The sequence below is a fragment of the Anabrus simplex genome, chromosome 8, assembly GCF_040414725.1.
Source record: "Anabrus simplex isolate iqAnaSimp1 chromosome 8, ASM4041472v1, whole genome shotgun sequence".
Lineage (NCBI taxonomy): Eukaryota > Metazoa > Arthropoda > Insecta > Orthoptera > Tettigoniidae > Anabrus > Anabrus simplex.
Genome location: NC_090272.1, coordinates 3,754,685 through 3,778,994, shown reverse-complemented (window position 1 = coordinate 3,778,994; position 24,310 = coordinate 3,754,685). Strand labels below are relative to the sequence as shown.

Below are 24,310 nucleotides of genomic sequence, written 5' to 3'. Positions count from 1 at the left end.
TACTGGCGTTGACCACACTTGGTTCCTCCGCCTTTAGGGGCAATTTCTTACCCCTTGGACAATAGAGCGCCCAGACCTACACCCGCTCATCCACTCTCAAGGAGACTGTTGGCATCTGGTGTAGGGGATCTCCTTATACCGGGAGATATTCGGTCCCCTTTTAGTCGCCTTTTACGACAAGCAGAGGTTACCGTGGGTGAATTCTAACCCCCAGACCACACCTTCCAAAAATGGACTGTAGAGTAGACACTATCAATAAAATATTCTAGAATATGAATTTTGATTAGTAGTATCCTTCGGAATACGACGTAGCATATATACATTATTCTTACACGAAGCCGGTTCCTCATAGAAAGAATCCCGCGATGTCATTATCATACCATCTCCTTTAATAGGCTTATCAGGATTATTGTAAGACCAACGAATACGAAGACCTTTCGTACTTTAACGAAATTATCGCAGATAGGACAGTTTTATTAATTCACACGATGGACACAACCACGAGTCAGCAGCGCTAGTAAGAACTTAAACTTCCACATCAGAGTTGCCAGCGTAAACTCCGTGAATCCTCAAATGCCATATCTCACAGAGAAGTAATTCAATGAATATAACGTCACCTTATTTCCCACACAGATATCAGGCAATACGCACAATAACAAAGAATAACTTAAACGTTGGATATCATACTGGAAATACACGACGCATGAATACTAGCAAAATATGGCTACCGTTCCTTAGTTGGTGTAAAGGTGTTAACTAATATAATATATTTTTCGAGAAGGTCAAGGAGAAATTTTACAATCAACGACAAACAAGAATCTATAACAAGATGGCTACCGTCTTGTTCATAACTAAACTTAAAAATTTAGTCGAAATATTACATTAAAAAGAATTCAGCCACGGAAGACAACACTATCACGTATGGAACACACACTAACAAACTTTGTAGTCAGTCGATGAACCCCAAACAAAGCACCATTTGGTTGATTTCAATACAGAAATTGCGTGTCTGAAATCAATGCTGTGTTATTCTAAGAATAAATAACTCGCCATTACGTTTTGACAACTGGCTACTAACAAGTCTACTCAAATTTTTAATACAACAAAAGTGACTATTCTCACTGTTTTCTATATAGAGTTTAACAAGAGTACTCTTCTTATTACTTGTATAATACAGATTGCCTACTACAGAGTTTTTGTCTACACCATTCACATTAATGCTAATATTATTTAGTTGTTCAAGGCGCTTAATGTCCTTTAACTGCATAGGAAATTCTGTACCATCTAAATTTAGCTGTGTTGAATAGTGAGGATACGATGACGTTCTATTCACTACATTCGGTTTCGCAGGATTTAAAGCCGACACGATAGCCCATGCAAAACACGCTTCGTCAGCTTCTTTTCGCTGAATTCACGTCGGCAGCTCGATGTATGAAGATCCTCGCAAGCGTTGTACTTATTGATGTTAACTTCCAGATACAAAATTTCAACTAAAGCCCACCCTGATTCTTTTTCTTGAAATTTCTCGCTCTTAGTTGAAATAACGTTTGAGATATCCCTAAATACATTACTGAAAGTAGTTGACTCACTCACAGCGAAATTCTTGGTATTAAATGATTTAATATCAGTAAATTCACTTTGATCTGTGTTCTTAATATACAACGCAAAAAGTTCGAAATTAACTTTAAATAAATTATGATCAGACAAAGTTTTGTTAAGAAGCTGTTGCACATCCGGTTTAACGCAATTTAAAAAGTTTTTAGTGCTTTGAAACTTCTGACTAGTACGAATTCTGCAACTGAAAATCCTGCTTCGAAATGCTTGTATCACTAGCACTTCTACAAGCATTGTTTTTATGTACATTACTTCGTAAGTGACCCTGAAAATGTGAAGATGGTACATTAGTGTTACAGTGTTGGCAGTGTATAGTTTAAAGTTATTTACTCACTTCATTTTTCCTAGGTATTTTCTTGCTACAACTTTCTACATCCACATCAGTATTTACACGCTTTCTTTGCGTAGCCTAAGGGTTATAGTTGCAAGTAGATACCTGATGTACTTTTACTAAGTGAGCTTGATACTGCTCTATATTAGCAAAATATTGCCCACAAACTTCACATAAAGCAGATGTTATGCTAGGATGTTTTGTTTTAATATGACGTGCAAGGCTATCCCGTCTTGTAAACGTAGGCTTACACTGCTCGCAGGGGAACATAGTGTTATTGTGTTTAGCATGTTTATGTTCGACAAGAGCGTCACGCCTTGCAAAGCCCTTAATGCATAAATTACAGTTAAACATAGTAGGTGCCGATAGAGGTACTTCAGTTAACTGCTGCAGCATGTTAAATCTCTGGGAAAAACAAATATATTAAATTAATTATTCGCAAGCTACGTTATGAAATAGAACAACCAGTTATCAATAGAGATTAGACGAAAGAGTAAAGGGTTACATATAGTTGCAATGTTCAAAAGAAACCAAGTTTTAATCTATAGAGGTCAGACATTGTCGTGAGTTTGAATTTACAAGATTACTAATAAAGATTAAATGTAAGAGTAACAGAGACAAATATAGTTGTAAAGTTCGGAAGAAACCACGATTTAACATATAGAGTTAGTTTAAAGTTAGAGGAGACAAATATAGAGATTAATGTTCCATAGCTAACAAAGTAGGAGCACTCTTTCAGATAACGCCGCCGTTCCTGAGAGTAATAACACACGCTGTTAATAACCCCGACTTTAAATAGCAATCCAAAGAACAAACGTGCGCATATTTTCTTTCCTCATTCAGGCCGGACAATAGCATGTACAAACACCTGCATCTGAAACATGAAACTTCCTGTCTGCTTTTCAGCATAATTTGCGAGCCTAACACACATTAAATGCTTTGCTCTCTAACAACATAAGTAATAAACATGTCTTTATTCAAGATTTTGTAATTCCCAGCTTGGTTCGGGATGTTTATTAGATCATTCTGATCAGCTAAATGTTACGAAGATTAGCAGTAAACCCGATCGTAGCATCATGTAGAGTAACGGTACCTGTAGAAGAACTAGGAAGAGTACTGTAAGATATGTACTTTATTGATTGGAACAGCCGTTTTGCCCTTTATGCTATTCACAGAACCAGAAGAAGGCCCTGTGTTCTATTCACTATTATGTGTGTGTAGCATGACACATTTTGGTTCTAATAGCACGGCAAACTTTTCGTTTTCAGCGGCTCTGAACTTTAGAGCGTGGGTTTGGCGTCTACGGGAGCCCTTAGATAAGTCCCGACATTGTTTCTACTTTTATCTATCCTATCCGACCTTCCTTGTTCTTCTCCGGCCCCAAAGCTATTAGGTTTCCTAGGGGCTAAAAAGTTTTTCACGCCTTTCGTAGCCCTTGTCTTTCTTTAGCTAATACCTCGCGCGATCACTTAACTCCCCAAGATATAAGGTCGCCTTTTACACTCTCTCTTTAGTACCATGTCAAGTCCTGGGGGTTAATGCGTGGTCAGCGCAACGTTAGGCCTGTGTAGTGAAGTGTAGGTAGGGATTTATTTCTGTATTTGGGAATTCTAATAATAATACGCGAAATCCTACAGAGCAAGTCCTAGGAGGTTAATGCGTGGTCACCGCAACGTTAGGCCTTCAGGGGTATCGAACGTAAAGAGCTAACTTCCGGCACCACATTAGGTATTCAGTATGAAGATAAGAGCCTGTGTGTGTATGCACCCAAGTCGCAAAATTGTACGAACAATGAACTTTGTATTCCTTGCGTCAGCAAATACTTCCAACTGGCCTGTGCAGTCTTAGCATGCTAGGTAAAAAATAAAAAATAAAAATAAAATAAAAGGAACTCGCTATTTCATGTCTCCACACTTTTCCTGTTACAACTTGACTTTAGCACCCGATCTAATCTCTGTGTACGTCCTAAATTTAGTCCCGCAGTGGTTCAGACTCAATCTCCCCGTCTGCTCTCAGCACCAAAATCCCTACATCATTTCTAGTTAGGTTGAGCCTCAAACTTGAACGCTACTTAGAGTGTTAAAAACCGTAGCTTGGTTTAAAAACTAAGAGAGATATCTCTTGCACATGTTCTAAACACCTGTTTTTCGATTCTAGCCTGTTCAAATCTATCTCTCTTGCACATGTTCTAAACTCTTGATGTACTTCGTAAGTATGTCTTAGAGTGTTGAAAACAGCATCTTGGTGAGGACACCTTGCTGGCAGCTTGCTTGCTAGACCCATAGCAGTAAGCCATGTGCATGTAGTTAAAGACGACAGCTGTCAAAAAAGCACGTGGAAATTGCCGCCACAACATTTCAAAGGTAGTAGCTAAAGATAGCAGCACGATGCTCTGTTGATTTAAGATGGCCGCTGTCAAAAGGCACGTGGCTTTAAGAAGCACGTGGAATTTCGAATTGCCCTCCACCGCATACATAAGGATAAGGTTTAGTGCCGTATAGATGGCAGCACGAAGCTCTGTTGTTTAAAGATGGCGGCTGTCAAAAAGCACGTATATATTGCCGCCATCACATTTCAAAGGTAGTGCCGTAAAGATGGCAGCACGATGCTTTGTTGTTTAAAGATGACCGCTGTCAAAAAAAACACCTGAAAATTGCCGCCACCACATTTCAAAGGTAGTACCGTAAACATGGCAGCACGATGGCTCTGTTGATAAAAGATAGCCGCTGTCAAGAAAGCACGTGGAAATTGCCCGCTACCACGTACCTAATGTAGAAGCTAAAGATGGCAGCACGATGCTCTGTTGATTAAAGATGGCTGCTGACAGGTGTCTAAAAGCACGTGGCATTCAAATTACCCGCTACCACGATAAGGTTTAGTGCCGTAAAGAGGGCAGCATTGAAGTTAGCTATGCAAGATGGCGAATGGCAGCTGTCAAAAGGCACGTGGATTTTAAATTACCCGCCACCACGATTGAGGGCAGCACTGAGGTTAGCGATGCAAGATGGCGGATGATAGTAACAAAAAGCACGCGGATTTTAAATTACCCACCACCACGACGAGGTTTAGTGCCGTAAAGAGAACAGCACGATGCTTTGTTGATTATAGATGGCCGCTGTCAAAAATGCACGTGGCCGTCAGCTTGACAGCTGTAAAGAAAGCACGTGGCCGTCAGCTTGACAGCTGTAAAGAAAGCACGTGGCTGTCAGCTTGCTGTTTTTTTGCTATTTGCTTTACGTCGCACAGACACAGATAAGTCTTATGGCGACGAGGGGATATGAAAGGCCTAGGAATTTGAAGGAAGCAGCCATGGCCTTAATATAGGTACAGCCCCGGCATTTTGCTGGTTAGAAAATGGGAAACCACGGAAAACGATGTTCACGGCTGCCGACAGTGGGGCTCGAACCCACTATCTCCCGATTATTGGATACTGGCGGCACTTAAGCGACTGCAGCTATCGAGCTCGGTACTGTCAGCTTGACAGCTGTCAAAAAAGCACGTGACTTTGTTTACAAACATGACCTTGCCAGAGGTCAATGAGGTGGGGGTGGCGCTCGAACTCTCCACTTATACTACTACTACCTTAAGAAAGGAAGATGCAAGTCTGCTATTTTGGAAATTTGTTAGCAACGATTTTGTTAGAATTGTGAATTTTTATTTTACGCTGTCTTAGATTCAAAAGAACAGGTTTCTTTCCGTCCGGATGAAATTAGTAAAATGAAATGGCGTATGACTTTTAGTGCCGGGAGTGTCCGAGGACAAGTTTGGCTCGCCAGATACAGGTCTTTTGATTTGACACCTGTAGGCGACCTGCACGTCGTGATGTGGATGAAATGATGATGAAGACGACACATACACCCAGCCCCCGTGTCAGCGAAATGAACCAATTAAGATTAAAATTCCCGACCCTTCCGGGAATCGAACCCGGGACTAGGCCAGCACGGTAACCATTTAGCCATTGAGCCGGGCATGAAAATAGTTAAATCACTGAACATGCAAACAATACTGTATACTACACTTAAACCTACGAAAATGTAGCTATAATTTGTGTAATTGGGTCTCGTTGAACAGTTCGTATTTTATCATCATCACCATCATCATCTGTTTACCCTCCAGGGTCGGCTTTTCCGTCGGACACAGCGAGGGAGCCCACCTCTACCGCCTCAAGGGCAGTGTCGTGGAGCTTCAGACTCTTGGCCGGGGATACAACTGGGGGAATGACCAGTACCTCGCCCATGCGGCCTCACCTGCTATGCTGAACAGGGGCCTTGTGGTGGGATGGGAAGATTGGAAGGGATAGGCAAGGAAAAGGGAAGGAAGCGGCCGTGGCTTTATGTTAGGTACCATCGCGGCATTCGCCTGGAGGAGAAGTGGGAAAGCACGGAAAACCACTTCCAGGATGGCTGAGGTGGGAATCGAACCCACCTCTACTCAGTTGACTTCCCGAGGCTGAGTGGACCCCGTTCCAGCCCTCATACCACTTTTCAAATTTCGTGGCAGAGCCGGGAATCGAACCCGGGCCTCCGGGGGTGGCAGCTAATCACGCTAACCACTACACCACAGAGGCGGCTCGTATTTTATCAACTCGAGTATTCATACTGCTGAAGCCGTCAGCAGGCCTAATATAAAAGAGATAGGAAATATACAGCGTGAATTTACAGCTGGAACCTTTTCAAAGAATAAGTGTTCGTGAGATATTCTGAAGTATAGTTTCAAATATTCCTTTGGGGGACGCAGTTTGTAAGACGTACGTTATTTTGCTGAACATCGCTCATTGGTGCACGGTCCGTTATTTTAATTTTCGAATGCCAATTGGTACGATTATGTGAGTCATTAGGGCGAAGGCCAGGCATTCAGTGTTTCTTTCCAGCGTTGTTTTGGTTTACCACGGCAATGTCGACTATCGATTTGGAGGTGATGGGCATTGCTAACGACGGTGTTCTGTGAAGCGCGAACCACTCGAGTCTTTTCTCCCGCATCTTCTCTGTAATGGCCCATCACGTGGAGATGTTGCTCGGCGGGTTTGTATAACGCCACTGGGCAAACCGTTGTCCGATAGCAGTTAGACTTCCGTCAAATCAGGGTTTTCTTATCACATAGGGCAGGTGTAGTCAGGTCACGTTAACTCTTGTCAGGTGGGATCCCAGGCGCCGGAAACAAGTGCTCTTCTTCAGGTCAGTGATAGAGCCTGAACTGGAAATGGTTCCATGTTCTCCGTTTTTACGATCTTTAGACGGAGACCAAATCGGTCGAGACGATCACACCAGGCTACAGTTCTTCACTGGTGGTAGCCGCGAGCAAAACGTGGCGCATTTTATTGTAGACCTCGTGTGATACTGAACGAACTTGTTGAACTCCTACCTTCACAGGGATGATTTCTAATGTTTGAACAGGACATCGCACTCTGCTTCTGGTTTTGATGTAGACATCTGAGCCCAGTCTACAAGTAGCTTAGGAATCCAATTGTCGCGCAATTCATACCACATCAGCCCAAGGTGCATCCAGTCAAATGCTTTTTCCGGATAGAGGGAGGCTATGCGCAGTGGCTGTTTCTTTTCACGATGTTCCTCCAAGAGCTGGTTAGCAGTCTTTCAGAAAGCCTCATTGACTGAGTGAAACTGGACTCGTTCGACGATCTTCATTGAATGGGATACGAGTACAAGGCGGCCTTCGTTCTTGAATATAATGTAGGTAGTATTGTGCTCGTAGTAAGCCGGGTTGCACTTCACAATCTCATCGAAATGCTGCCTACTACGTGCGTTCGCTACTCTCCCGTCTAGGTTCGCCCTTCCTTACCGCTAGGGGCGCCACGAGTACCAAACAGCTTCATTTCTAAATGTTTTATAGTAGTATAATAAGCGGGTTCGGCGGCCGCCGCCGCCGCACGCCTCCTCCTCCGCCGCCTCCTCCGCCGCCGCCGCCGCCGCCGCCCGCGGGAAATTTGAATTTTGGCGGGAGATTTGAATTTGTAAACAAAGCCACGTGCTTTTTGACAGCTGTCATCGACAACAACGCAACGCTAACCTCACTGCTGCCATCTTGACGGGCCTAAACCTCACTAGTGCCAACTTAACCTAACTAGCATGAGGTAAACAAAGCCACGTGTTTTTTGACAGCCACGTGCTTTTTGACAGACAACAACGCATCGCTAACCTCAGTACTGCCATCTTGACGGCCCTAAACCTCAGTAGTGCCAACTTAACCTCACTAGCATGAGGTAAACAAAGCCACGTGCTTTTTGACAGCCACGTGCTTTTTGACAGATTTGTAAACAAAGCCACGTGCTTTTTGACAGACAACAACGCATCGCTAACCTCAGTACTGCCATCTTGACGGGTCTAAACCTTAGTGGTACCAACTTAACCTAACTAGCATGAGGTAAACAAAGCCACGTGCTTTTTTGACAGCTGTCATCCGCCATCTTTGAGCACAGTGCTGCCCTCTAAACAAAGCCACGTGCTTTTTGACAGCTGTCATCCGCCATCTTTAATCCAGAGAGAACAGTGCCGCCCTCTATGTGGTGACGGTAAATTCCACGTGCTCTTGTTTTTAAACAAAGCCACGTGCTTTTTCAACTTAACCTAACTAGCGCGAGGTAAACAAAGCCACGTGCTTTTTTTGACAGCTGTCATCCGCCATCTTTAAACTACAAAGCACTGTGCTGCCCTCTATATCGCAGTAGCTGCAAAATTCGTCACCTGTCATCGGCAGTGCTGCCATCTTGACGGGTCTAAACCTTAGTGCTACCACTTAACCTAACTAGCGCGAGGTAAACAAAGCCACGTGCAGCTGTCATCCGCCATCTTTGAGCACAGTGCAGCCCTCTTTAGCTACTTACCTTTGAAATGTGGTGGCGGATAATTTGAAAAATGCTTTTTGACAGCAGCCATCTTGCATCGCAAACCTCAGTGCTGCCCTCTATGTAGACAAATCCACGTGCTTTTTGACAGCTACGTGCAGCTGTCACCCACCATCTTTGAGCATAGTGCTGCCCTCTTTAGCTACTTACCTTTGAAATGTGGTACGTCATCTGCCATCTTGCATCGTGAACCTCAGTGCTGCTATCTTGGCGGGCCTAAACCTCAGTGCTACCAACTTAACCTCACTAGCTCGAGATAAACAAATCCACGTGCTTTTTTGACAGCTGTCATCCGCCATCTTTGAGCATCGTGCTGCCCTCTTTAGCTACTTACCTTTGACAGCTGTCATCCGCCATCTTGCATCGCAAACCTCAGTGCCGCCCTCTATGTAGACAAATCCACGTGCTTTTTGACAGTCACGTGCAGCTGTCATCCGCCATCTTTGAGCATAGTGCTGCCCTCTTTAGCTACTTACCTTTGAAATGTGGTACGTCATCTGCCATCTTGCATCACAAACCTCAGTGCTACACTCTATGTGGCGGCGGCAACTTCTAAATGCTTTACAAACCTATGCGCTTCAGCTATCATCCGTCATCTTTAATCACCGTGCTACCCGGTGGTGGTAAATTCCACGTGCTCTTGTTTGGAAACAAAGCTTTTAATCCAGAGAGAACAGTGCTGCCCTGGTGGCGTTACTCTACCAAGGTACATCTTTACCGAACGCGCATTGCAAAAGCGAGAGTGTGCAGTTCAGACTTAAACACATACTACCGTTTAAAAACACAGCATTGCAAGACTAGAATCAAAAACTGTTTAGAAAAACAAAAATTCTCTCCTCGATATACTTACTGAGCAGCTCATCCTCCTCTTCTGTTAAGGTGCATCTCTATCGAACATAGATTGCGAAAGCAAGAGTGTGCGAGTTTAGACTTGAACATATACTACCGTTCAACAACATCCCACTATCTTCCGATTACTGGATACTGGCCGCACTTAAGCGACTACAGCTATCGAGCTCGGTCCTGAGTCACATTGATACTGTCAAAGCCAAGGATGAGACAGACAAAAAATAGAAATAACAAATTTCAGCTGCTTGGAGGAGGCAGGTGTAAAAAAATACGTAGGCACTCGATTTTCTCCAGTTTTGCCTTCTTTGCAACATGTCTGTAAGAACGAAGGCAAGTGCTGAGAGCATAGACGAATAAAGGGGGATGCGGAGTCTTCTTGCAATTCGCACCGATCTATTTCTGGTTTGCCCTTCCTCCCCTGTCCCTGGTGTAGAATTACCTATTTTATGAACATGGAGGTGTGTTCTCATAAATACCCTTTTCTACTCCCCTTCGTTGTGGCATCAGTCTTCCATTTTATTCACTAGTTGACACTTGTTCAGTATTTGTTGAGGTTTATGGAACTGTGTTTGACATGTCTTAGAGCTGGACGTCATCCGAAAGACATAGTGTGATGTAACAAAATGTGTGCTGTGATGTTACCTAGCAACAGTACCTTGAGAGCTGTACAGCCTGCACGGTTGCTGTGATGTTACCTAGCAACAGTACCTTGAGAGCTGTACAGCCTGCACGGTTGCTGTGATGTTACCTAGCAACAGCACCTTGAGAGCTGTACAGCCTGCACGGTTGCTGTGATGTTACCTGGCAACAGTACCTTGAGAGCTGTACAGCCTGCACGGTTGCTGTGATGTTACCTAGCAACAGTACCTTGAGAGCTGTACAGCCAGCACGGTTGCTGTGATGTTACCTAGCAAGAGTACCTTGAGAGCTGTACAGCCTGCACGGTTGCTGTGATGTTACCTAGCAACAGTACCTTGAGAGCTGTACAGCCTGCACGGTTGCTGTGATGTTACCTAGCAAGAGTACCTTAAGAGCTGTACAGGCCACAGACTGCACGGTTGCTGTGATGTTACCTAGCAACAGTACCTTGAGAGCTGTGCAGCCTGCACGGTTGCTGTGATGTTACCAAGCAAGAGTACCTTGAGAGCAGTACAGGCCACAGACTGCACGGTTGCTGTGATGTTACCTAGCAACAGTACCTTGAGAGCTGTGCAGCCTGCACGGTTGCTGTGATGTTACCTAGCAACAGTACCTTGAGAGCTGTACAGCCTGCACGGTTGCTGTGATGTTACCTAGCAACAGTACCTTGAGAGCTGTACAGCCTGCACGGTTGCTGTGATGTTACCTAGCAACAGTACCTTGAGAGCTGTACAGCCTGCACGGTTGCTGTGATGTTACCTAGCAACAGTACCTTGAGAGCTGTACAGCCTGCACGGTTGCTGTGATGTTACCTAGCAACAGTACCTTGAGAGCTGTACAGTCTGCACGGTTGCTGTGATGTTACCTAGCAACAGTACCTTGAGAGCTGTACAGCCTGCACGGTTGCTGTGATGTTACCTAGCAACAGTACCTTGAGAGCTGTACAGACTGCACGGTTGCTGTGATGTTACCTAGCAACAGTACCTTGAGAGCTGTACAGGCCACAGCCTGCACGGTTGCTGTGATGTTACCTAGCAACAGTACCTTGAGAGCTGTACAGCCTGCACGGTTGCTGTGATGTTACCTAGCAACAGTACCTTGAGAGCTGTACAGCCTACACGGTTGCTGTGATGTTACCTAGCAACAGTACCTTGAGAGCTGTACAGACTGCACGGTTGCTGTGATGTTACCTAGCAACAGTACCTTGAGAGCTGTACAGACTGCACGGTTGCTGTGATGTTACCTAGCAACAGTACCTTGAGAGCTGTACAGGCCACAGCCTGCACGGTTGCTGTGATGTTACCTAGCAACAGTACCTTGAGAGCTGTACAGTCTGCACGGTTGCTGTGATGTTACCTAGCAACAGTACCTTGAGAGCTGTACAGCCTACACGGTTGCTGTGATGTTACCTAGCAACAGTACCTTGAGAGCTGTACAGACTGCACGGTTGCTGTGATGTTACCTAGCAACAGTACCTTGAGAGCTGTACAGCCTGCACGGTTGCTGTGATGTTACCTAGCAACAGTACCTTGAGAGCTGTACAGCCTGCACGGTTGCTGTGATGTTACCTAGCAACAGTACCTTGAGAGCTGTACAGACTGCACGGTTGCTGTGATGTTACCTAGCAACAGTACCTTGAGAGCTGTACAGCCTGCACTGTTGCTGTGATGTTACCTAGCAACAGTACCTTGAGAGCTGTACAGGCCACAGCCTGCACGGTTGCTGTGATGTTACCTAGCAACAGTACCTTGAGAGCTGTACAGGCCACAGCCTGCACGGTTGCTGTGATGTTACCTAGCAACAGTACCTTGAGAGCTGTACAGGCCACAGCCTGCACGGTTGTTGTGATGTTACCTAGCAACAGTACCTTGAGAGCTGTACAGGCCACAGCCTGCACGGTTGCTGTGATGTTACCTAGCAACAGTACCTTGAGAGCTGTACAGCCTGCACGGTTGCTGTGATGTTACCTAGCAACAGTACCTTGAGAGCTGTACAGCCTGCACGGTTGCTGTGATGTTACCTAGCAACAGTACCTTGAGAGCTGTACAGCCTGCACGGTTGCTGTGATGTTACCTAGCAACAGTACCTTGAGAGCTGTACAGCTTGCACGGTTGCTGTGATGTTACCTAGCAACAGTACCTTGAGAGCTGTACAGGCCACAGCCTGCACGGTTGTTGTGATGTTACCTAGCAACAGTACCTTGAGAGCTGTACAGCCTGCACTGTTGCTGTGATGTTACCTAGCAACAGTACCTTGAGAGCTGTACAGGCCACAGCCTGCACGGTTGTTGTGATGTTACCTAGCAACAGTACCTTGAGAGCTGTACAGCCTGCACGGTTGCTGTGATGTTACCTAGCAACAGTACCTTGAGAGCTGTACAGACTGCACGGTTGCTGTGATGTTACCTAGCAACAGTACCTTGAGAGCTGTACAGGCCACAGCCTGCACGGTTGCTGTGATGTTACCTAGCAACAGTACCTTGAGAGCTGTACAGGCCACAGCCTGCACGGTTGTTGTGATGTTACCTAGCAACAGTACCTTGAGAGCTGTACAGGCCACAGCCTGCACGGTTGTTGTGATGTTACCTAGCAACAGTACCTTGAGAGCTGTACAGGTCACAGCCTGCACGGTTGCTGTGATGTTACCTAGCAACAGTACCTTGAGAGCTGTACACCCTGCACGGTTGCTGTGATGTTACCTAGCAACAGTACCTTGAGAGCTGTACAGACTGCACGGTTGCTGTGATGTTACCTAGCAACAGTACCTTGAGAGCTGTACAGCCTGCACGGTTGCTGTGATGTTACCTAGCAACAGTACCTTGAGAGCTGTACAGCCTGCACTGTTGCTGTGATGTTACCTAGCAACAGTACCTTGAGAGCTGTACAGGCCACAGCCTGCACGGTTGTTGTGATGTTACCTAGCAACAGTACCTTGAGAGCTGTACAGCCTGCACGGTTGTTGTGATGTTACCTAGCAACAGTACCTTGAGAGCTGTACAGGCCACAGCCTGCACGGTTGCTGTGATGTTACCTAGCAACAGTACCTTGAGAGCTGTACAGGCCACAGCCTGCACGGTTGTTGTGATGTTACCTAGCAACAGTACCTTGAGAGCTGTACAGCCTGCACGGTTGCTGTGATGTTACGTAGCAACAGTACCTTGAGAGCTGTACAGCCTGCACGGTTGCTGTGATGTTACCTAGCAACAGTACCTTGAGAGCTGTACAGCCTGCACGGTTGCTGTGATGTTACCTAGCAACAGTACCTTGAGAGCTGTGCTGGCCATGGCCATCCATCACAGCCTGCACGGTTATTGTGATGGTACCTAGCAACAGTACCTTGAGAGCTGTACAGGCCACAGCCTGCACGGTTGTTGTGATGGTACCTAGCAACAGTACCTTGAGAGCTGTACAGCCTGCACGGTTGCTGTGATGGTACCTAGCAACAGTACCTTGAGAGCTGTACAGCCTGCACGGTTGCTGTGATGTTACCTAGCAACAGTACCTTGAGAGCTGTACAGCCTGCACGGTTGCTGTGATGTTACCTAGCAACAGTACCTTGAGAGCTGTACAGCCTGCACGGTTGCTGTGATGGTACCTAGCAACAGTACCTTGAGAGCTGTACAGCCTGCACGGTTGCTGTGATGTTACCTAGCAATAGTACCTTGAGAGCTGTACAGCCTGCACGGTTGCTGTGATGTTACCTAGCAACAGTACCTTGAGAGCTGTACAGCTTGCACGGTTGCTGTGATGGTACCTAGCAACAGTACCTTGAGAGCTGTACAGACTGCACGGTTGCTGTGATGTTACCTAGCAACAGTACCTTGAGAGCTGTGCAGGCCATGGCCATCCATCACAGGCTGCACGGTTGCTGTGCAATATTGCGTCACACATTCGATTGAGATAGATATTTATGATCATTTGTGAGTTGCGATTGCGCGCGCCTTCATGTAAAATATATTGTTCGTGAGGAAGGATCAACGATCCTTTCTTTGTCAAGAGCCAAAGTGCCGGTAAATTTCACTTAGGGGAGAACTTGAAGAACATATAGTACAATGACCTTCGATGCCAAGTAAACATTTCGAAGTAGAATAAAATACTAGGATTCGTCATGCGTAATGTAAAACCACTCCATGGAATAACAATCATTACAACGCTACTGTTATATGGTACTGAAATAATGGACAAAGTCCAGAAACGTTTCCTAAAATTTCTATAGGCCTACTTGAAAAAACATGGTGAATTTCTTTCGAATGTGAGCTACGAGTGTCTCCTCATAGATGCTCATTTCAAATCTCTTGAATCACAGAGAGATTTATGTACACAGTTGTAAATAGCATCGTTGATAATTCGCATTTCCTTTCATTATTAATATTCACTGTCCCACAGGCGAAAACACGAGTTTCATTTACGTTCTAGTGTAAAAACAGCCAGTCGCAACAACTCACCACTTCACATAATATGCAAGAAGTATAACAGTATGAAGCTAGATTTCGGCTGCGACAAGCAAAATTTTCTCCGCCAATTCAGGCTCATGATTTAGGCACTAAAAAAGTTTATATACCAATTAAGTTAGTAGTTGTTACCATCCTTGCCAACATTATGTTCATTTCTTCATTTATCACGATCATTAACCCATCGTCATCATCATTAATATTGTGGTTTCCCCTCTCGGAGAACAATCATCGAACGAGAAATGCAACCATTCAAGCTAAGGGCGCCAATCTTTAAGTTGAGGACTTAAAGATAAAAATTTATAATCAAGCTTGGACGGACTCTTATCACAGGGGTGGGGTGATAGTGCACTAATCAATAAGCAGGAGAATTAGAAATCAAAAGGCTAATTAAGGCAGATTGATTAAAGTGAACTAGAAAAATACTATTTATTATATTGAATATAAATGACGACGGTTTAACGAGAACTGAATTTAAAATAGAAAATGAATTTAACAAAAAATTGAATGACTCTACTTCGCGAAAACTTGCAATATCTTTAACTCGCTTGCTCACCATGTAGTCTTGTTCTGCTGGTCCTTGGAAAGCTTCCATCCTTGTAGCTGGAACATCACCGGTCGTCTTTGAGATCTCTTCATCTGCAGCTAAGTACCATTCCTACCTTGCAAATTGCACCCACCACTAATTGGAAGATGACTTCAAAACTAACACTCCCTATTATGCTTTATCCCATATATTGGAGATAAGCCCTAAGTCATAGTTAGAAGAACCACCTTGGGTTATATGGAGAGGATACTCAATTAAGAATCCTTCCAACTTTACTGAAAATGTGCTCTGAAGTTTCATTTCTATCTGGTTTAATACTACCTATTGACTTAGACTGGTTCAAACCGGTCTCGTAGCCGAGCTGTACGTACTTCCTGATGAGAGTGGCTATACACCCCTCATTCAGAATTTCTAAGTATCGAGACGAAGAATCAAGTAGAGAATCAAGTAGAATAATGTAGAATAATATCGATCAGAATCACGTAGAAGTCTCGTAGAAGATCCGTAGAAGAATATCGATCAGAATGACGCCAAGAGCTCCAACACGCCCTTTTATAACCTTCTCTCGCGCTAATTACAGGTCGCTACACGTGGTCCAATCAGATGACACGTCTCTCCCCACTCTAGATATTAGAGTTGACGGGTCTTAACCATGATATTAACTGTTCTTCTATTAGTCCTTTCACTCAGTATCCATGGCAACATGACGCTCCTTTGAAAATATAGGCGGTGATCAGTTTGAATAATTCTGGTCGAAATACGGTAGCTTACGTTAGGACGCGTGAACACGTGCTCGCTTTTCCCAGAACTTGGTGTCTAAATTTGTCCTTCCTTCTTCCTCGGTGATGTGGCAAGATAGAGGAAATCTACTGCAAGTTAATTTTAAACGAATGTCGCAAGAATCTAAGTGAATATTAGGATATTCAGCCCTCGTTTACAAGTCGTAGTTACAAAGTAATGAAATGATAGTGAGCAAATGATTAAACATGAATTATAATACAATTACATACCAAAATAAATATCATGACGTTAAATTCCTGAATTAATTACACATAATAAAATTAACATAATTACACTGTAACGTCTGGAACGTTACATACGCCCCCATGAGTTCTTAACAAATATCACATGAGTTGAGAACTCACACACTTACTCCCACATTGACTTGAAATACCTCTATTACCTGCCCATTACGAGCGACATTATTTTCATACCATTAATTATTTCTTACTGTTTCCATATCTCTCTTAGACTGCTTACCATTGCGAATGTCTGTTATTTCAGTTCATCTTGAGGTTTAGATGCTAAATTATGCCCAACACAAGCAACTTTCCATTTTTGTAAAAAACAAGATTATCCTAGAGAATATAACATAATATATATACAATTCAGATTACAAACTCTGCCGAGTGTCTTTTTGTCCTTTTACTCCCCATCTTTCCGACATTCTTTGCTAGATAGCAGTAACACGTTCTCTTCCAATCTTTTACATTAAAACCATGGAAAACAAATGATACAAACAATTTACACTTTTATCCCTCTTTCGAATGTTTCAACCTTATCTTTAAGCAGGATGCAATACACTCCACACGAATACACACGTAATTTAAGCTCACGGTAAAATTATTGCAAGTTAGAAATGCACATACGGGAAAATTAATTATTTGCCGTCGTCAGCTTTAATTAGCCTTCTGTAACATCTCAGAAAACAAATATATAAAATTTCATGGCCTCACATACGGAAAACAGATGATCTATCGTCAATGAACGAGCGTAAATCTACCGCCACACACACCTCCCTTGTTTACAAACACAACTAGGAAATACCACCACAATTGAGACGTAAACTCATTCCGCTCGTAGTCTGACATAACAAGTAGCAACTTCCCCGAGTTACTGACCTATATCTCACAATCCGGTTCAGCCACCTCACACGACAGGTATCTCCGTAAACTACTAATGTTATATGAACCATTCATTACGCTCTCGCCATCCGCTAACTTGTAAGCACAGGGTCCTAGTTTTCTATGTACTTTATAAGGGCCTTGATATAAAAGAAAAAATTTCTTTGTTACCTTATCCTCACTATTTGACAACATTGGAACTCTCACCAAAACCATATCACCTACCTCAAAGTTATCAAGTACCTTACGTTTCTGCTGCCTTTTACGTTTATCTCCAGATTTAATCAGGTTCTCCCGTGCCAGTCGGACGTAAAATTCAGCATTACGAGGTGGTTCCTCAGGCAAACCTAACACTCTCACTACAAATCGTCTGAAAAAATTACATACACCAATATACGATCTGAGCTCCTTAATATTTCTAGGTGTCGTAGTATTCAATATTTTTCAATTCTTGTGCTCTCAGGCGTCACTCCCATTGCCGATACACGGTGCCCCAAAAAGTCACCTCTCGTCTACTGAAAACACATTTGTCAAGTTTCAGAGTAAAACCAGCATACTCTAATTTAGAAAAAACCCTCTCCAAGTGGTCCAAGTGCTCTACAAAGGTACTAGACCCTATAACCAAATCATCGATATAAATAGTAGCATAATCTCCAGTATCATCTCCCAAGGCAATACTTAGTGCGCGAATAAGAGCTGCCGAACTCGTACGGGTCCCAAAAGGAACACGCCTAAATTGGTACAAACTATGCTTATAGCTGAAAGCAGTAAGAGGCCTGTCTTCTGATCTCAAAGGTATCTGCCAAAAACTACTCCTAAGATCTAACGTAGGAAACCAACTCTTACCCTGAAAACTCTGTATCAACTCTTCAATGGTTTGTGATCTCAACTGATCAGCACCAATACGTCTGTTCATCTCCCTGCCATCAATACACAAACGTATTGATCCATCAGACTTAGGCACGACAATTAAGGGATTAACACATTGACTGTTTGATAATTCAATCACATCGTCTGCTAACATAGCTTGAATTTGATCCTCTACGGCTTTGGCATATTTGTGTGGTATCGGATACCGCGGTCCGCTGAATGGAGTCTTATCCAGCACAGAAAAAGAATGTTCATACAGATGGGTAACACCAGGTTTCTCGGAGAAAATCTCCACGTGTTCACATAACACTTCAAATAACTTGTCCTTCTGGATTTCATTTAACTCATTTCTACTTACGGCTTCTTTCAAGCCACATATTTTATCCTCATTAATCCACAACTGACACAACTTCAGGCCCTCACTAGCCTCTTCATTAACTTTAGAAACCTCTCTCATTCTCCACACTGTACTAACTTCCGTTTTCCTCTGAATTTCCTCCTCAAACTTGACCTTGATATCCTCATTATTCCACCTCAAATTTAGCACTAGATCATTGTAATTTAACTGAGCCAATTTTAACGTTAACCAGTCAGATCCCAAGATAAGATCAAATATCAAATGCGGAATTACCAAACATATCTGAACGCTAATAGAATTATTAATGCAGATCGGGACAGCTACTTGTTTACAAATTTGCTTAGACTTCTTTCCAACAGCCGTAATGATGAAAGTAGACTTAACAGGCATTTCCTCCAACTGAATACCCTGTTTCACTAATGACTCATACCACTGAGAACTAATACATGATATTTGGCTACCAGAATCAATCAAAACTTTAACCCACGCCCCCCAGACTTTCAATTTAACAACGGGATTGACTACTTTATTACTTGAATCTCCATTATTCTGCTCGGGTTCATACAACAAATCGTCTCTAACATCTAGGTCATATGGTAACACTTTCATGGCAAGACACTTCGCTACCTTCGTACTAGGCTGGAATTCTGACCTAACATTACAGCCTCTAGTTAGTTTAAAGGTTCCCTTTGTGTATTGACGTTGGACTCATTAGTACATTGCTCTGGCCTCCGTTGGGAATTTCCTGTCCTATATTCAGGTGCTCCGCTCCTGCTGTTCTGCTGAGGTCTGAACTGATTGCGAGCTTCGTGATTCTGTATTCTACCGTTATGTCTCATTCCGTTGTGATGACTAAAGTTCTGAATATTCTCCGTTCTACTCCTAAGGTTACCTAACGCATCAAAACTGCGTAGTAGGTTCTCCATCTCCTGAATAGTTCCAACTTTTTGCATGCAGGCCGCTTCTCTCACCCTGTCCGGAAAATGTCTCAAAAGTAGTCTTACTACATCAGACCCCTCGGTTATACCATCTAAGTTCTGACAAATCATGACATGTGCCAGGAAGTACTCGGTCATAGTAACTCCTTCATGCTGTTTGTACCTCCCAAATACCACCCTTTCTCTCTCCCGAGCTTGTATCGCTTCATTCCAGAATTTCTCTCTAAACTTATCTCTGAATTCTTTCAGGTTCGTCATCGTCTGCCTATATACCATGAACCAAGACCGAGTTTCTCCTACAAAAGCATGGTCAATATTTTCCATAACGTCTTCCCAGTCCATAGACCCTTCCTCTAGACGCTTTTCAAATCGTTTTTCTATCATCTTAAGGAAATCTAGCGGGTTCGTTTGTTTCCCATTAAATTTAGGTAGTTCAATTTCCCTAATGTAGCTATTTCCTAGACATTGCCTTCCCGTGAAAACCTGTTTATCCTTTGCCACCTGTTTTAACTGATTTTCTGCTTTCTCTATCCGGCATTCTACCTCTTTGTCTCTCCTATCAATTTCGCTCTCCAAATTAACCTGCTTCTCTTTCAATGTCCTAATTTCAATCTTATTCTCTTCAGCTATCGCAAACCTTTCTTCACTTGCCCGGGTCTCATCTTCTATTCTAAGCTTTACTGTGTCAATCTCTTGTTGGACGTGGTCTTTAAATATCCGTATTTCCCCTCTTTGAGTCTCAACTCTCTTATCAATACTAGTGACCTGCCTCATTACTTCCTCCCTAGTAGAGTTGTTTTCCTTCCCCATTAATTCCAGGAATTCACTTCTCTGCTCCGCAAACTTTTCTTCTACCTCTTTCCCTTGCCGTACATATTCCCTTTCCTGGTCCTCTAATCGCTTATTAAAATGTTCATTTTTTACCACCAGATCGCGTAACTGCCTACTGTGTTCGTCCATTCTCCGATTCGCTTCCTCCTTATTTTCCCTCATCTCCCTGCTTAATTCAGCTTTAGTTTGCTCTAACTGTTCTTTAAGTTCATATTTAATATTCTCAATTTTAGTGTTAGTTTGTTCTAATTCACTTTTAAGCTCAGATTTAGTTTGTTCTACATCTGTTTTAATTTGTTCCAATTCACTTTTTATTTCAGTTTTACTGTCCTCTATCTTACTTAACATTAACTGCATCATTCCCATTAACTGATCATTATTATTACTTTCATTGTTAGTGTTTACTTCCACTTCGCCCCCCATCCTACTATCATCTGACTCCATACTGACTTCTTTCTGCTTGCCTTCACTCTCCATACTACTTACACTTCTATCTTCAATTTCCTCTACTAGACTACACAACTCTTCCTCTGAACTCAATACGTTATTGCCTTTTATCGCCCGTCCACTGCGCAACATCCTCTCCTCTTTCGTCTGATCAGCCATGACCCTTCCCACAATCAAACACTCCTAATGAAACGTGGATATCCAAATTTTGCCCATAATACGAATTCTGATATCGTTACTGTTATTAACTGCTCCGTACTTAATGATTTTCTCGCCACACGTTGGAGCGGCATTTATGTGGTTTCCCCTCTCGGAGAACAATCATCGAACGAGAAATGCAACCATTCAAGCTAAGGGCGCCAATCTTTAAGTTGAGGACTTAAAGATAAAAATTTATAATCAAGCTTGGACGGACTCTTATCACAGGGGTGGGGTGATAGTGCACTAATCAATAAGCAGGAGAATTAGAAATCAAAAGGCTAATTAAGGCAGATTGATTAAAGTGAACTAGAAAAATACTATTTATTATATTGAATATAAATGACGACGGTTTAACGAGAACTGAATTTAAAATAGAAAATGAATTTAACAAAAAATTGAATGACTCTACTTCGCGAAAACTTGCAATATCTTTAACTCGCTTGCTCACCATGTAGTCTTGTTCTGCTGGTCCTTGGAAAGCTTCCATCCTTGTAGCTGGAACATCACCGGTCGTCTTTGAGATCTCTTCATCTGCAGCTAAGTACCATTCCTACCTTGCAAATTGCACCCACCACTAATTGGAAGATGACTTCAAAACTAACACTCCCTATTATGCTTTATCCCATATATTGGAGATAAGCCCTAAGTCATAGTTAGAAGAACCACCTTGGGTTATATGGAGAGGATACTCAATTAAGAATCCTTCCAACTTTACTGAAAATGTGCTCTGAAGTTTCATTTCTATCTGGTTTAATACTACCTATTGACTTAGACTGGTTCAAACCGGTCTCGTAGCCGAGCTGTACGTACTTCCTGATGAGAGTGGTTATACCCCCTCATTCAGAATTTCTAAGTATCGAGACGAAGAATCAAGTAGAGAATCAAGTAGAATAATGTAGAATAATATCGATCAGAATCACGTAGAAGTCTCGTAGAAGATCCGTAGAAGAATATCGATCAGAATGACGCCAAGAGCTCCAACACGCCCTTTTATAACCTTCTCTCGCGCTAATTACAGGTCGCTACACGTGGTCCAATCAGATGACACGTCTCTCCCCACTCTAGATATTAGAGTTGACGGGTCTTAACCATGATATTAACTGTTCTTCTATTAGTCCTTTCACTCAGTATCCATGGCAACATGACGCTCCTTTGAAAATATAGGCGGTGATCAGTTTGAATAATTCTGGTCGAAATACGGTAGCTTACGTTAGGACGCGTGAACACGTGCTCGCTTTTCCCAGAACTTGGTGTCTAAATTTGTCCTTCCTTCTTCCTCGGTGATGTGGCAAGATAGAGGAAATCTACTGCAAGTTAATTTTAAACGAATGTCGCAAGAATCTAAGTGAATATTAGGATATTCAGCCCTCGTTTACAAGTCGTAGTTACAAAGTAATGAAATGATAGTGAGCAAATGATTAAACATGAATTATAATACAATTACATACCAAAATAAATATCATGACGTTAAATTCCTGAATTAATTACACATAATAAAATTAACATAATTACACTGTAACGTCTGGAACGTTACAATATCATTATATAATATATGCACTGCTATATTTTACATTTGTTAAGTACGCTGTAATTGGACACATCTTCTCTGCTGCGTTCTTTTCATTAAAAATAAAATAAAAACAAGGTTGAATCTGAAGAAATCAGATCGGTGATTAGCGAACGTTGCTGAAACCAAACGAAATTGCAGTGAAGCTTAAATTATGTTAAGGTACACGCATGCATGCGCCATCGGATTGGACTTTAAATGCCGTAATAAATATTGCGTGAAGCTGAGGACTGAACATATCAATAACATTTTCCGTATTCTTTGGAATTGTGATATTCAGAGTACTTTTCAATGGAAACTGCTTGGTTCCAATTAATGAAAAAACCTAGAAATTGTAAAGAGAGCTAGTGAAGGAAAGGCCCATGGCGTAAGTGAAAAGAGAGTGTATGTGCGGGTGAGTGACCATTTCTTAGTTTACCAGCACGTCTTAATTACCTCTCCCTACAAATTTCAATGGTGTCTTTTGACTTGGGATTACCAATTCATCCCTCCTCTTCTGCACACAGGACATGGAGAGGGAGGCACGCTGCCTCAGTCTTTTGCTTCGGCTTCGTTTCTTATCACAGCAGTTTGATTTTCTACAGACTGTGAATGACCATTGTTTCTCCTCCTTCAGAATCTGAAACCGCTTTTACCAATGAACTGTACAGCACATGTGTCTGTGAAGACCACTCGCTGCCCATTTCTAAATATTTTGTGGATCGCTTTCCAGGTTTGTCATTGCTGAAGTTGCCTACCTGTGGCGATGGTGGTCTGAACAGCCTACGGCGAGACGGGAGTACGTCAAGGAACTGGTCAACACTGGGCGTCTGGAGATCGTCAATGGAGGCTGGAGTATGAACGACGAGGCTCTGACGACTTACCAAGCCGTCATAGACCAGTTCTCGTGGGGATTCAGGTGAGAGAGTCAGCTGGGTTTGACATCTTCTAAACGAGTTCACACATTTCAAGACTATGAGCTCTACCGGCTTCACTTTGAGACGCGCCTCTCGAGGCTCAAAACTGTTTACTCTTTAGTCCCTTTTCGTCATGTAAGGGTCGACATGTGCCATGATTTTTACGGCCGGGTGCCCTTCTAGACGCCAACCTCAGTTGAAGAGTCATCATCAATGTGTAAAGTCAATGCCTTCTTTTCTGTCCTCGAGAACCACAATGAAGACAAATCTCGGTCGTCCTCGGTCTTTCTTCCCCGTGATGTTCCTTTCCTTGAATTTCTTGCAGAATCCTTTTGTTTGTTCCCTTTTCAACCCATTTAATCCTTAGGGTTCGTCTCCAGACGCATATCTCAAACTCTGACTCTCCAAGATACACAGCCACACTAGTTGAAGATACAATTACAGATGGTGAATGAAACAGGGTGGAAACGTGGAGTCTAAACAGTCTTCCCCTACCCCTCTTACCCTCCATGAACAAGTCCATTATTCTCCTAAGTAACCTATCGTCCTCCATTCACCTCACATTATCCAACTTCTCATTCCGAGTACCCTCCTGCCATCATTCCCACCTGCTTGTACCAGCGATCACTCTCGCTACTTTTATGTATGTTATTTCTAACTTATGAATAACATAATCACAGCCCACGTAGCTTTCGCTCTTGTACAGCAAAGTGTAAAGGTAGTTTCGTCCGGGAGCTGACTTCCTTCTTACAGAATACTGTTGATGGCGAGCTCACTGCATTCGCTTTACTGCTCCTTGATTCACTCTGACTGACCATCCTGCGAGAACACACACACATCCTAAATAGACTACTTGTTCCTCTTTTGTATTCTCAACGTGACATTAGCCTTGGAAGTGCTAATCTTCATGTAATATTAAACAAAATATTTACTATTCGAGATCATAGTCAACTCACACGTTGGCAAATTCCGTAATCAGCGATGGCCGGCCTAAATGGAACAGAAAGTT

General features: G+C 43.0%; 1 protein-coding gene across 1 annotated transcript in view; it reads left to right on the top strand.

Annotated features, from left to right (window-relative positions):
- The window catches only part of LOC136879168 (lysosomal alpha-mannosidase), a 371,785-nt gene that overhangs the window by 130,358 nt on the left and 217,117 nt on the right, over positions 1-24,310 (top strand). Inside the window, exon 5 of the mRNA XM_068228971.1 lies at positions 23,118-23,303. Coding sequence (XP_068085072.1) covers positions 23,118-23,303 — 186 coding nt within the window. The remainder of the gene's footprint in view (positions 1-23,117; positions 23,304-24,310) is intronic.